This window comes from Prosopis cineraria, unplaced genomic scaffold (assembly GCF_029017545.1).
Source record: "Prosopis cineraria cultivar Desert tree isolate PC_DT_omini unplaced genomic scaffold, ASM2901754v1 PC3, whole genome shotgun sequence".
NCBI classification, from domain to species: Eukaryota; Viridiplantae; Streptophyta; class Magnoliopsida; order Fabales; family Fabaceae; genus Prosopis; species Prosopis cineraria.
The window spans coordinates 37,094,965-37,110,891 of NW_026555334.1; the positions used below are offsets into that span (position 1 = coordinate 37,094,965).

The window sequence follows — 15,927 nt, forward strand, 5'->3', positions numbered from 1 at the left end:
AATTAAACGAGATAAAAAACTTATGCATGCTCTTGTTATTTCTTATTTTAATGTAATTGAATGACATAGAAACAAAAATAAATGTTAAGCTTAAATTTAAATTAATAATACATAAAAATTAAATTCTCACTCGAAGTTAATTAAACACAATCAGCGACTAATGTCTTTCGAAAATCAGGAGGCCAAAAATATAATCTAAATTTAGAGTGAAGCTCATCGCACAGCCCCCCCAACCAAAAAAAAAAAAAAAAAAAAGCTACAGCTCATAGTTTCATTCACATTCTGGAATGCAATATATGCCACTGGCTGTATACGGGCCGATGGGTCCGTTTGGGCCTTTGAGGCGGGGACAACGTCATATCCTAATTCACAACAACGAGTTGAAACTTCAGAGGGGCAGCAAATTTCTGCCCGGTTCACATAGATTTAAGGGAAAATGATAATTACCGATCATCTAAAAATAATAATAATAATTACGGATTATAAATTATTAAAATTTTAATAACAGATTATAATTTTTTCTTGCAGAAAATTATTTTTTGTTAATTAACTTGAGATTCACATAGGACTTTCTAATTAACTACCGCAACAAAAATTGCAACTAACTTTTATTGATTTTTCAAACAATACCAAAAAATTATAATTAATTGGTTTGTGATTCATAAATGATTCTTATAAATTCTTAATTGGTGCAAAAAAAATCACGAAAGATTAGTTTGTAATTCACAATTGACTTTCTTAAATTTTTAACTAACATCACAAATAATTTTAAGTGTATTTATTTAATTTTTTAATTAATTTATCTGTATATTGATAGTAAAAAAATATTCATAACTAACTCTCAAAATTTTCAAATTATGTTATAAATAATCCAAGTATATTTAGTATATTTTTTAATTGATTATTCATATTTTTTTAATTATAAAAAAGAATCATAATCTGTTATTGAGATTTTAATAATTTTGAATTTATAGCTGCCATTAATGTTCTCATGAGTTTATGAGGTCCCTAACTATTATTTTCGTAGATTTAATAATATGGACAGATTCTTCTTTTTTTGCGAAAAAAGAAATCAAATTCTATCCTTTTTTTAAGGTTCATATGAAAACCGACAATATATATATATATATATATATATATGTATGACGTTAAAATAACTTTTTTGGGCGAATCATATAAATGAAGCAATAACAGAAGACGGTGAGATATGGATTGGAAGATTGGAATATCATCGAATTGAATTCAACTTTATCTCTACCTTTTAGTTTTATTATCTTCTGGAAATTCCACCGCACGGTTTTATCAGTCAACTGTCAATCTCGAATTATTCTGGCGCACACAAGCTTTTGTTATCATATCTTACCAATTGGTTTTTAATTTAACCAGTTTTAAAATTTGAATCCCGTAGAGATAAATTACACTGTCATTGCAAATTATCGTTTTATTGAAAAAAAAATATTTAATAACATTTCCTGAAAATTGTACTAAAGCGAAACAAAGAGGCACGGAATTAATATCGTGTAAAAGATATTATATATATTAGGGCGGTGGACACTTTTATTTGAAACTTGCTCTTCATTCTTGTTTTTTTTTTTTATTTACTATGACCTTGCCCCTTCATCGTATCGGTTTGTCTGGATTTGAGAATATGAAGTTGATCAGAATTCAGAAATGAAATTAAAAATGGAGATTGGTAGCATTAAAGTGAGGTGGACTATTTGGAGCGGATATAATGAGAATATATGTAGGTTAGGTAGTGAGGGAATGAGAACAGATTTGTTAGGGTGCAGAATGATCGAGAAGATATGATGAAATTTGTTAACAGAGAATATTACTGGAAGCATGAACATTAATAACATGGAAAAGACAGAGTCCTTTATATTTTAATCTCATATTCGCAACGTTGAGATTCTCTCAGAAGCTCTTAAGTTTGGGATTAGCATTACAAGTGGAAGAAACGGGAGAGAGGCGATCGATGTTTAAGATAAGCATGGATTGTCACTCTAAAAATAATTAAAAATGAAAAAAAATTAAACTGCGAGTGTTGGGGGCGGCGTCCAATCCAAGTTGTGTGCAAAAGGGGCAGCAAAAGCACTCATTGAGTGTCAAAGCCCAGGTCTGCCCAAGCCCCCTCGTTCTTATCCTTCAACTTTCTCTTATCCTTTCTTTTTTCATTTTAATTCTCACTCTTGTAACCAACTTTGAATTTACTGAACTTGTACAATCTCATCTCCTAATTAAACACGAGTTCTTAACGACTATGTTACATGTTTATTTTTATACCTTTAAACATTATATTAGTTCTTTTCACTTCAAAATTACAACAGTCCAGGTGAACACAATTCACTTCCAAAATCAAGTGGCAGGGGAAGACCAAATGAACAAATTGGGCCAGTGATTTTTTTTTATCCTTATATTTTTCTGAGTAGAAGAAGGCAGAGAGGCGAAAAAAGTGATTCGTTTCACCTGGATAATCATAATTTTGACCTTTTTAAAAACATTATCGACCATAAAACTTGCTATTCTACCATCTAACTTATATAATTTTCATAATAAATTGTTAAATGTAATTAAAAATACAATTTTCATCTTGGTACTAATTTTAAAAAATCATTTGTTCAAGATAATTTCAAAATTAAAATATGTAATAATGGATTAAAAAGTAAAATACAACACCATACAATTGACTGATAACCCTGGAAAGAGCATTTTGTTCTACAATTAAATCTCCTCATTTTAAAAGAGAAAAATTTGAGAGTAAGGGAAAACATGGGGATTCCACTTATTATTTTTTCCCCTAGATTTCTCATCCTCCTACATATTTTTCTTTGCATATCCAAGCAGTGAAAAATATAATTTCTCTCGTAATTTTTCCCCTACCTTTCTCTTCCTTCCGCCAATCTATACATGACATAAAATTAGATCATACCTATCACAGAATGTTTTACTTTTTAAGTTCCGTGTACTTAATAGTTCCACGTCCAAACATGTGCATCGATTAAAAGATAAGAACACAAAGGATTCCACTAAAATGTAATTTTTGAAAAAGACAGGTATATAGCAGTGCAAGTGAATATGAGATGGAATTTGTTTCAGGCCACCCGGAGGCTGATATCAAAAGCAGTACTGGTCACGGCTTGTTGTCGGTGTTTTAGTTGTATTACGTACTGGTGTAAAGTGATGATGATGAAATCCTAAATTTGTAAAAACGAGATGAAAGTCAATTGCAAATTGCAATAACTAACGTTGATAAGGAAGTGGCGAGTGGCAAAGACCAAATAGGGAAGGGATGTGATATCGTATAATAACAAGAAGGAGATGGCAAGTGAGAAAAGCTCAGCAACAAACACATGAGAAAGGAAAGCAACTTGTGTTTTGGAAAGTAGACAGCACAGAGCCCTCCAAAGTCCACAGAGAAGAAAGAAAGAAGGAAAGAGAGACTCATGCCTGGCGACTTTTCAGTTCTCACTCATCCAAAAGCACACAGACTATGTTAAGCAAATGGATGGGTGGGGCCCTCCCCGCTTTCTAAGGCGGCTTAAAAAGCGACCTCCCATGTCGGCACCTCTCTCTCTCTCTCTCTCTCTCTCACGTCACCCTCCATTCCCTCCTCTGCTGACTCAGCTGCCACCTGTCTCCTCCCCACCACTTCTTCCAATCTCCTCTCTGCCCCTCTTTCTCCTTTTGATACGCCAATTTACGAAATACTACATCCATCAACAATGCATGAAATGAAAGCCCATTTTCCATCGTCTTGTTGCTGCCTCTGTCCATGACCGGGTGCTTGCTTTGGTGCTGAATAAAGGTCGGGACGAGTTTGTTTATTATTATAATATGGGCAACAGTGATCAGGGAGGGGATCTCTATTTAATGCGTACGGCCCTATGCTTCCATGTCTTCTCTAAAAAAGATTATTTTTCTTATTTATCGCCATACCAAATCACTTTCCCTTCAATAAGGGGGCCTTTCTTCCGCTGAGGACTCGGATTAGAAAATTGGGATTAAATTTAAAAGAAAACAATAGCCATAAATAAAGCTTAAAAAAGATGGTACTCTGTTTCTCGTTTCTGATGCATCATGTTCTTTGTGCTTTTTGCAGGGACCTTTTTCTTGACAGGGGTTTTGTGGGTTTTTTTCTTTTTTCCTTCCTTTCTTTCTTTTACTTTTTATTGGAAGGCTCTCTCGGCAAGTTTTCTTCCCTCCTTGTATCTGCAGCTCTGGAGATAAAAGAAAAGCTTCGCCCTTTTCCGCCTCTTTCTGATTCTCTATTTCTATGGGTCTTGAGCTCCTGAGTCTGCATCAACAAACGTGGAATCTTATTTATAAATGAGCGATCCGGGAGAAATGTCCGGGAAGGATTCCGCTATCAAGCTATTTGGCAGGAAGATTCCCCTGCCGGAATGTCACATTCCGGTGACCTCTCAAGTGGCTCCTCCTCAGATTCCGGCCAACTCCGGAACCATGGTACATGAATGCACGCATACATACATCCACAGCAACCGTTTCAGCTTCCTGCCTTTGCTTTTCATTTACACATTCTATTTTATTGGAATTACAGTGACATAGTCTCTCGTTAATCCCAAACTTAAGGATTGGGCTCGAACGAACGTGAATTCTGGCTTCTGTTAATACATGACTGTTTCCATACATATAGGTTGTGATAGAGAAAATAGTTTCTCGGGCGTGGCGTGTTCGGTTAATCTTGCCTTCTATTATTTTTTGGTTGGTTACCGCCTCATATTTCTTACCGTGAGAACTTTATCAAATTTAGTTAACGTGTACGAAGACATGGAAATTATCGCTTTGTACCTGACTCATCTTCATATTCATACTGTCATGGCTGCATGAAGAGGGGGAAATTTTTCATTTTTTCCCCAGAAACATGCAAGGGACTATTAATCATTGCTTTTTTCTTGCTTCTTCCCCCAAATCAACAACAGGGCATCTTCTGTGTGGGCTTTCACAGGAAGATAAATGGAGTATTTGTTTGTTCGGTTTTGCATACTGTTTATATCTGGTCTAGTTGTCACTTCTGCAAATTAGCTCTTCTAATCCCTCCTCCAAATCTTGCCTTTCGGTATTCTAACTTCTGAGTGATTGAGTTTTTTCATAGTATCATCGGATTGGGAAGTTTGTGAGAATTCTTTCTTTCAGCAATTTTTTGTGTAAGTTATATTGAACTTAGGCTCATGTACACGGTGAGGAACCTGTCGATCGAGACCGAGGTAATATTAAGAGCTAGAAATAGTCTTCTCAAAAATGAAGGGCGGGACCCTGGCAATTGATGCTTTATCGCTTCAAATATTTGCAAAAAGTTGAGATATCAAGGTTATACAACATGTTGCAGTGAAGTCAATCTTTATTCTAGTTAAATTGTCACTGATTTTGGTTTACATTTTAGGATGCTTGCAGTAGCTTAAAGAAAACAGAAGCAGAAAATGTTTGTGCAGAGAACTCTGAGCAACAAGAGAATGCCTCTGATTTACCAGCCAGTAAGAAAGGGTCTCAAGATAATCAGCTAGAAAATGAACACAAAGCCAATCCCAAGACTACGGAAGATAGAGCGGAAACTAGTAGCACAGATCAAGATAAATCATTCAAGAAACCAGACAAGATTCTTCAGTGTCCACGGTGCAACAGTCTGGACACAAAGTTTTGTTATTTCAATAACTACAATGTTAATCAGCCTCGACATTTCTGCAAGAACTGCCAAAGGTATTGGACCGCTGGTGGAACAATGAGGAATGTTCCGGTGGGTGCTGGGAGACGAAAGAACAAGCACCTAGCCTCTCAGTTTCGCCACATTATAGTGTCTTCTGATGGAATTTCAACCTCTAGGTTGGAAACCACAGACTCATGTAGTCACCAACTTATCTCGTCTCCTGAATCATCAGCTGCTTTCAGGTCTTCATTGGCAATGGATAATGGTATTGTATTGAAATTTGGTCCAGACGCCCCTCCTCTCTGCGAATCCATGGAGACAATGCTTACTATAAGAGACCAGAACAGAAAAGTTGATGCAGAAAGTAGGAAGGAGCCATCATTATGTGGATCTTCCGTAGCAAGTGGTAGCGGTACAGAACTTGTCATGCAAAAAGAGCAATGTGTTTCTAATCAGCTTAGTTCATCAAATCAAATGCAATGTTACCCTGTTCCTCCACTGTTGTTTCCCTGGAATCCAGATTGGAACAATGTTGTTTCCATGACTCCAATTCATCAATCTACGGCACCAATCCAGTGGTATCCTGCACCGTTGGTGGCAGCTCCCGCCATGTGCCCACCTGGCATTCCTTTACAATATGCACCACCATCATACTGGTCTGCTGGCACTGGGACCGTCTCTATGGGGTCTAATGGTTGTCTTTCACCATCATCGTCAACTAGTAATAGCTGCTGCTCAGGCAATGGCTCTCCAACTTTGGGAAAACACTCTAGAGATACAGTCTTCACCGATGAAGAGAAGACTGAGAAGTGTGTTCTGGTTCCCAAGACTCTTAGGATTGATGATCCAAAAGATGCCTCAAAAAGTCCAATTTGGGCTACATTAGGTATAAAACCTGACAAGAAGGAGTGTGAATTAGATGGTCGTAGATCAAAAAAGTTGGAAGCTGAAGGAGATGGAAAAGACCGTGTGTTGGGTGTCTCTCAAATTTTGGAAGCTAACCCAGCTGCTATCTCTCGTGCGCATGCATTCCAGGAGAGCTCACAATGAGTTTTCCAGCTTCAAATTTTCAGCATCTTGTGGATATATGGCTGACTTTTGGTTCCATGCAGAAAATTTCTTGTGAATGTATCACGACTATGTCGAATCGTTTGTGATTCTTAACGTTGTCCTTACACCGATTTTGATATCAAGCATATTTAGAATGTGGTGGTTCTTGGCATTAACACAATAATCAACAAAGATCATCTGTTGGGATCACCAACCATCCAATCATGCATTTATTCTCTGTCAACCAAAAAGAATTTAAGAAAGTAGGGTTAGTTTTGGAGGATCTCTATGGATTTGAATTCTCTCCATTCTCTCCTTCAATATATCTCAAAACTCAGTTTCATTCGTTTATTTAATTATTCATTCGATGTAACGATATCATATTACTTGTGACAGTAAAAAAAAAAAAATAGATTATTCACAATTATCTCCTAATAGTTTGTGATGCTTATTTATAATCATCATTAAATGAATAATATATATATTTTAATTAAATTAAATGAATAATTAAATGGATCGATATAATTCAATATTGATAAAATGTATTGAAAGAGTATAGAGAGGATCCTGATCGGGATACACACACATATATATAGTGCTGGTTCAATGTTATTAATTCGTTTCCAGCGTGGGAACCTAGCACTACTATTGAAAAAGTTGAACATGTTCTTCTCTGTGAATATTGTCTGGTCGGGGGAAATGATCCTGTTGTGACTTTCTATATGTGATGGATGTGAATAATCAATAATGTAATGCTATGAGGCGTGGCATTTAGACTAAAAGACTCTCTTTACAGTGGTGAAGAATCAATTTATTATACTTTTAGAGTTGTCTTTTTAGTTTTGAGCTTTATCTTTTAGTTGGGCAAGGACGTCATTATCACTGGGAGTGCTTTGATGTGCGGTTCTCAGGACGTAAGGCTGACTATCTATTGCAGTGCAGTGCCACTTTTAGCACTTGTTCCTATCATAAAGGGCTTAAAGCCTTGATTTGAGCCTCTGCTTTTTACAGGGAAAAGATGCCTTTACAACAACCAGAAACACAGATTTACCTCAGCAATGTATCCTTTATGACTCACCTCACGTCAAAAGATTAATTCAAAGAGCCTTTTAATAAAAGCCATTCTTTTCTCTACTAGCAACTACTCAGAGTTGTGCTAGCTTAATTAGAAATTGAGTTCAAGTTTTTGAAATGCAATAGCATTGGTGGCAAAGTTTCTCTCAAAAAAGTCTCGGCTTAATCCAAATTAATTCCACTTTAAATCCTCTCAACTAGATATGGATCAGGTTCAAAATACTGGAAGCAGTGCCAAAAAGGGGGGCAGGTCCTCCAATCAATAACTTGTTAAAAAAAAAGGTACTTTCACAAAATGGAGAAAAGGTGCAGTTAGTGATACAGATTTTCTTTTTTTTCGGTTGCAGACCTGACATGCTCAAACCCCTCCCCATATGAAAACGGCGCACCTACAAGGAATGTCAATTTCTGCAATACAATTGTTCCTTCATAGCAAAGATCCTTGGATTAAGAAGGGAAATAGCATAATTTTCGAAGCCACGGGGACAGGGTGGATTATTTTCGAAGTAACGTGATCAAAATTTGTTATGAAAAGGGGGAAGGCGAGGGTATACTCCTTTTGGGGGGGGGGGGAGATTTAATCATGTTATACAATCTCAAATAGAAGGGAAAGAAATGCAGGGGGTGAATGAATTGGTACAGATTTAGATCAAGTGTTTCTGCGAGAACAAATATTTGAAACGGTGTTCTGATTAATTTCAAGTTTTCAGGCAATGGGCTCCATATGCACTTACAATTCCTTTACATATATAAGCTGCACTTCCAATTTCCTGCCTTGATTTGTTTGACTTGGCAGATTCCATGTCATTTCCAATTATTGGACCCCAGGATTTTCCTTTTTCATTTTTTTTTTCAGGAAAGATGGTATTCTCGAATCTCGAGTTACTATAATCCTTCAAACTCCATTGCTTATGCGACACATTTCATGTTTCTCCTTATATAGCAAACTTAATATGAATTGTTTCTGATATAACAAACACAAGAGCTGTGGGGCCCGCTAAAAACTTGGTACGGCAAAGCCAGCTCTTGATTTCGAATACCCGATTCATTTGCAGTTGGGACTTACCCTCATCCCTCTATTGACTCTATGCATACTAGCTGATTAATTGATCTTCAAAACTGACATTGCCATACACAGAGTAGGTTGTTAATTTCAGGAGACGCGTCACGGAAAGTTCAACACAGCAACCTCATAGCACTGTTCACAATTATTTGTGTTTTTGTTATGGGAAATTTTAGCAGAGTCGTCCTTTTTTAAAGACGAAAACATCAGAATCATACAAATTGAGCTATCTTCATTGTATCTCATTGAATTTATATCCATTTTTTGATTGCACTGGCTACTTCTCTTTTAAACATGTAGCTGCCAAGCAACTTCCTCCGCATCCCTTCTTTCCCTCTATGTGTGCGTGTATGTGCACATCCAAATCCCTTCGCTGCGAAGCACGCAAAAACCACATTCACAGAGTGAACAAGTAATTCAGAAAGTAAAAGAACTCCGAAAATGATCAAGATCCCATCCCATCTTGATGATCTGCTTCGTTGTACTAGTTCCTTTCGCATTTGGTGACCTTCAGGTTGGGTTCTATACCTCAACTTGGCCACAAGCAGAGTCCATTTGTTCAACAAGTGGTGCAGAAGCAATTCAACAGCGCCATAACTCCATAACCGCAGCTTTGATTTGATTCGCATCACTTTCACGACTGTTTTGTCAGATTATCAAGTTAACTCATCCATTTTCAAAATCAATATTCCCCAACAAATTAATGAGCATTATTTTCTCACATGTCTTTACCATTCTTGTTTGTTTGTTTGTTGAAGGATTGTGATTCGTCCGTACTTAAAAACTCCTCTGGGAACAACGAACCAGAGAAAGACACATTACCAAGTACGAGAGTTAAAGGATTCAATCTGATTGATGAGGTGAAAGGAAGCCTTGAAGCTGCATGTCCTTCAACAGTATCATGAGCTGAGGCATCAATCGTAACACTGGCCACCAGAGATGCCCTGGCATTAATGTCTGGAGGACCCGATTGAGTACGAAGTTCCTACAGGAAGAGGCAATGGGTTTGGGTAGTTTGATGTTGATGAAGTGAAGAAAAATTTGGCAACGCCGAATATGTCTGTTTCTGAAGCATCACAAAAGTTCGCTAAAAAGGGATTCACAGAGTAAGAAATGGTGACCTTTTGGGTGCGCACACAGTTGGGGTTGCCCACTATCAAACCCCCCCGATCCCACAATGGACGGAACCTTATATGCTAAGCTGGTCAGGTTGTGTAACCCAATATACAACGGAAAAAGAAAAGCTATTTGTATCCTTGAACCAAAGGAGTACAGTTCCTGTTTGATAACCAGTTCTATGAACAGATCATACTTGTCAAAAGAGCGGCTTGACCAACGAATTGCATTGGACAATTCTACGAGGGGTTTCGTCGCCTCTAATTTTGCGTTCAATCGCGACAAGTTCCATGAGAATTTCGCGGGCGGATGCAATCATAAAGATGGGGAAATTTGAAGTTCTTGAAGTTCTGGTCGGAAGAATTGCAATGCTTTCAATCCAAGCAGTTAGAGGACTACATACACAGAAGGGGATCTTTCTCTAGATAACTATCTCCATGAGTTAAATATATATTGCTGCAACTTGTTCGGTTAATCTTCATCCCCGTAGAATTACTAATAATAAAATATTAAAATGTGTCTGAGTTTCTATCTTTTGGTTATACATACATACATATACATAAATTAGAAACTAAAATAAAATAATTAATCAGCAACGTCCAGTCTAGTGTGTGCTTCTAATGTTTCTTCTTCACAATTACCAGGAGAGCAGGAATTTTGCATGGTACTGTTAACACGAGACTGGAAATGCAAACGTAAAATTTGATCTTCATTCTGATCGATCGCGTTGTGTTTGACATGACAATTAATACAGGATTCAAGTCCACCGACCCGTTTCACTACCGAAACGATATTACGCACCTTTGGAATTCACGATACGATCAGGTTTCATATTTGCCGTTGTATGCAACGGGAGATTTTTAAAAATAAAAAAAAATCAAAGTTTTTGCCGAAAAAAGTGAAACAAATGCTAGTCCATATTTAGTTGATTGGAAGTGAATTATAATCATATTACAACATTATTAGGATTATGAAAAAAAAATTATAATATATGTTTTTCATTATAATGGCCAGATTGCAGAACAACTGCCTCATGAAGATATGCTTGGCTTATCAACTATTGCAGTACTTGGCCCAAAAAAAAAAAAACTATTACTTATGACCAGCTCATGTTATCTTCTATACAATTATTTCTTCTGAACTTGGATAATTAATTTTAAATTTAATTTTGAAAGAAAAACCTGTATATTTTACATGGTGTACGTATACGAATATGTGTTCGTATTCCGAGAATAGGCACCTCGATCGAAGGAAGAATAAGGAAGACGTGTAAAGGATTCCTGAATTGATGAGGCGCTAGGATGGGTTGCCTAATGACTTGTCTTTTCCAAAATAAAATTATAAATATAATTTATTATATTATTTAAATGCAAGTTAACTTTACTTGATGTTGGGAGCCTTGCCTCAAATAAATTTAGACTTAATGAGTAATGTATAATTAAAAGCTTAATAAATGATAGAGCACAATGGCGTCTTGCAATCCATGTAGCTGACCCCACCTAGTGGGATAAAGGCTTGTTGTTGTTGTTGTTGTTGACTAATGTATAACTAACTATTCCACAATTCTAAAAGAATTATGTGTAATTTTAATGTTTAGAAAAATTATGCATCTTTCTTATCATATATTTATTAAATATTCTATATAAATATCTTAATATTAATAATAATAATTAAAATTTTAATGTATATCAATTTTTTTAAAAAAAAAGAGTATGTATTAAATGAAATAGTGGTGATCTGGAGGAATAAAGGAAGGAAACTCATAAACTTGAAGTTTGATATTTTAAATTAAGATGTTGTATACTTTCACTATGCATTTCTTTGAATAAAGATGCTGTGTATGTTCACTACTCTTTGCGCATTTGCTGGATCGGAACTGAGGAGCGCCATGAAACCCCATAGCGTCAATATATTCAACAGGGGAGACACCATCTAACATGATTGTTTTTCTTTTGGGGCACATGTATTCGGCATTCCCAGCTTTTCGCTACCTCTCTGTTTTTTTAAAACACATGATAGAGCTAGCCAACTTATCGAGGCATGCATGCAGCAACATAATTATTTGATTTGTTAGACCCTCCTGAGCAGGATCTATCTAGGTTCATGCATGCCCGAATACTGCTGCATGCATGCACCTCAAAAACTTCCAATGTCCTTCGAACGGCGCCTTTCAATATAGTACTTTGTGTGTGTGTGTGTGTGTGTGTGTGTGTGTGTCTAAGGACTGAAACCACTTTTAAGACGGATCGGACTTTCCGAATGCCCGCTTCGTTTGAATGAAGAAGGGAAAAGAATATATTCCGTGTAAAGTTTCTTTCTTCGTGGACAGAGAGATTGAGTGCGAAACAAGTGCAGAAGAAAGAGTGTTGATTTCTTTCCTATCCATTAATTACAACATTTTATCTAGGAGGTATGAGAGCCTTGCCTTGCCTTGCCTTGCCCTCATGTTGTTTTAAGATCGAACACACAGAAAATAACAAAAGGGGTCACCACAGGTGATTAGGTGAATATTGCAGGTTTTTAGTGGAACCCACACTTTGGATTTATTCATCTTTGTTGCTTCCCAGTGAGCAGTGACGACCCAGCTTTCCATGCATGCCCCCACATGCACATGCTTCCCCTCAAAAACCCTAATTAATTAACCAATCAGTCTTCACCCTTTCACTTCTCTCTTTCATACATGCTCGTCTTGGCCATTATTTACTACATATGCTGCTTTTCCCTGTATCTTTTTAAGTAATTTGATTTCTTTCAGGGTCTTTTATCATATTCTCCTTTTTACTTTCTACTTTCTTATATATTATCCGCACGTTACATATCCATAAGCATTATATTTCTTAATAATATTTATAATTATGGAATAAAATTGCAGGGTCCATATTATATTGCCGCCTTTTCCCCAATTTGAGCTTATGTTGTAGTTAAATCATAGCCTCATTTGAATTATATATATAGCTAGTCCACATTAAGTGAAGGAGAGAGCTTTATAAAGCAGCAATTTTGAAACGTTCCTTGAGGCACTTAATTAAAGTAGGCTCATAATTAAATCATGTGAACCCCGAGTTCTCCGCCGACTTCAGCCATTTCCGGGCAATCGAGTGGGACGCGTTTGTGGCCCAAAATAGATTTCTCACATTTGTACTTCTATGATGCATTTTCAATCAACCCAACTTTAGTTCGAGCACGAGAAAAAAAACAAATTAATAATTAGTTTATTTAATAAGATTAATCCGTACACATGTTTCAGCGATCTACCCTAAATATGTGAAATTTTGTGTGTCCCGGGAGGCCATCACTCACACGACACCTATTAGCCATTAGGCCTGACCACTTGCCCCTCGTTTTTAATTATGATTTGAGATTAACGAATTCATCATCAAATTTGCACCCTAATCAACTCTCTCTCTCTCTCTCTCTCTCTCTCTCTCTCTCTCTCTCTCTCTCTCTCTCTCTCTCTCTCTGTGTGCGCGTGGCGTGTGTGCGAGTGCAGAGTAGCAGTATGTTGTGGACTTATGGTTCTCCTAAACGCGATAGTATTTAACTATGCGCACAAAGACTACATATGGATTATAAAAAAACAAATGAAAGGCATATGGAACTCAGGAAACCCTTTTTCCATGAGGAAATTAACATTCCACAAGTTTTAGAACACCACAAGCACACACTCTCAACATTTTTCGATGAAGAAATTAACATTCGACAAGTTTTAGAACACCACAAGCGCGCACTCTCAACATTTTTCCATTATTTTTCTTAGTAATTTGAACCCCAAAAAAAGGGTTGATCTTGGCGAAAGAAGTTATGGCCATTTAACTAATATAATGTCTTAAGTTTGAGTCTACGTAAATATAAAAAACTCTTATGGAGAGAGTTAACTAGACTTAACAATACTTGAGTTTAACTCAATCATATGCATGGTTATATTTAAAAAAAAAAATGAACAAAAGAAGATCTCCACAATAACCTATTCTCTTAAAAAAAAATTAGATATTAAAGCTGAGGGAGTAGTCCATGTATCATCTTAATTATATAGTTTCCACTAACAGGCATATACAGGCTAGTGGCCATATAATCGTATGTGAATTATGTATATAACTTCAATTTGAAGACGTGCGCGGCAAGTAGTAGGAACCCGTTCAGAAATAAAATGAAATAAAGTTATTCAGTAGACAATTATAAAAGGGATAATATCGATCTCTGAAATAATTTAATATCAAATAATGACTTATGACAAACAAACAATAATAATTGACAGGTGAAAATTCAAATTTAATTTTAACAAGTATCCCATGTGTTCAAATCTTTGTTTGATATTAAGTTATTTTAGCAGTTTTTTATTAATATTCTCCAATTATAAAACTGAAAATATATTACACATAAAGTTCATACGAAGAGAGGCCTAGATATATAATATTCAGAGCTCAGAAACTTGACGTGTCGACTTCAGCGTTAGATAATCTTTTGCAGAGTCGGATTATCTATGAAAAGCTTATGTTCCACCCTTAAATCATATGATTAGGAAGCAATAACCTAGAAATTTCCTCTCTTACCGGCCCTTAAAGAATTATGTTCCAATAATAAGATTTTTGAGAGGAGATATTAGGTCACATCACAAGCACTTGGTGAATGCTCGTTTAAATTACATCTTCATTTTTTAGTTTAATCGAGTTGCAAGGTTTATACACACACACCTATAACCATGTGATTGAATCAAATTTGAGCATTATCTAATTCAATTGGTGGTAGCTCTCTCACACAAACTCAAATCTAAGACATTGTACTTAAATAGTTATAGCCTGGTACAGTGGACAAATTCATTTACATCTTAATAAATAAAATAATAATAATAATAATAATAGAAAATTTTTTTTATAAATGATATTTTTTACAAAAAAATTTTATTTGGGCATGGTAAAATTGAGAGCTAAAATTTACTAAGCTTCGAGTTAAAAAATTTAATTTTGGATCTAGGTTAAAAAAGTAATATGAAATAATGGATTTAAAATTTAAAACAAGGGGTGCAAAATATAAAAAAAGAGATGGTGTAAAATATGAAAATATATGCTCTTGTACATATAATCAATCTTTTCCAAGTAATGCCGCTTAAATGTATGTGACTCCACCACCGCTTTTCACTATGACCAATATGCCTTGTGGTGAGTTTGCAAGGGCATTTATAACAGAAAATTCAGTCTGTTTTTTATCTTTGGTACGGTTTTTTATTAAAAAAATATCAATTTTAAATTTTACTTGTTTATTCTTGCTTACAAGTTCAGTATTTAAATTATTTCATTCAAGGGTTTTCATTGAGCTCAGATGTAATATTATTCTCCATGTAATGTTCACGGCATACAATAATACCATCAAATAGTATTACCAAAAAAAAAAAACCAATAATACCACCAAATAGTTATTGATCTCTGACTTCCATTGAGATAATATATATCAATAAATTGGCTTTTACTTATAGATTTCCAGAGCGGCTGTCAGTAACTTGGGTATCTGGAACCTGATTTGCTAAATTTAGGAGAAAAAATTCAAGTCCTTGAATTATTATGTTTTTTGGTATTCAATCCTTGAATTATTTTAATCTCAGCTGACTTGACTATTTTAAATTTAAAAAGAAAAAAAAATAATGAAAGAAACAGAAAGTTTTGACGACATTATGCAATTAAAGCAACGGGCCTAGCTATAGCTATGACCTCAATAATATGAACATACTCCATTCTTCTGAAGTCATGAACCTCGCTTTGAATACGGGTTTTATGGCATAGATCTGCTTTGCCAATTACCATATAGCGTGTGTGTAGGGTAAGATTTATATATTTATTCTTAAATATTTAATATATTTATATCAAACCAAATCACGATATATAAACTTTAATATATTAATTTAATTAATAATAAAAATTTATTATATAAAAAATAATTTATAAAAAATTTATAAATAATTTAATTTAAT

The 15,927-nt window shown here is 35.4% G+C and overlaps 1 protein-coding gene across 2 annotated transcripts; it reads left to right on the forward strand.

Annotated features, from left to right (window-relative positions):
* The first annotated feature begins 3,650 nt into the window (after positions 1–3,650).
* On the forward strand, positions 3,651–6,926 carry LOC129307048 (cyclic dof factor 2-like). 2 transcript variants are annotated; one of them, XM_054947908.1, is made up of 3 exons: positions 3,651–3,805; positions 4,100–4,464; positions 5,402–6,926. In XM_054947908.1, the coding sequence occupies exons 2-3, from the start codon at positions 4,327–4,329 to the stop codon at positions 6,710–6,712; spliced, it is 1,449 nt and encodes a 482-aa protein (XP_054803883.1). In that variant the 5' UTR covers positions 3,651–3,805; positions 4,100–4,326; the 3' UTR covers positions 6,713–6,926. The 2 variants fall into 2 exon arrangements, with proteins under 2 accessions (XP_054803883.1, XP_054803882.1); XM_054947907.1 differs by having other exon boundaries at positions 3,718–3,874.
* The last annotated feature ends 9,001 nt before the right edge of the window (positions 6,927–15,927 follow it).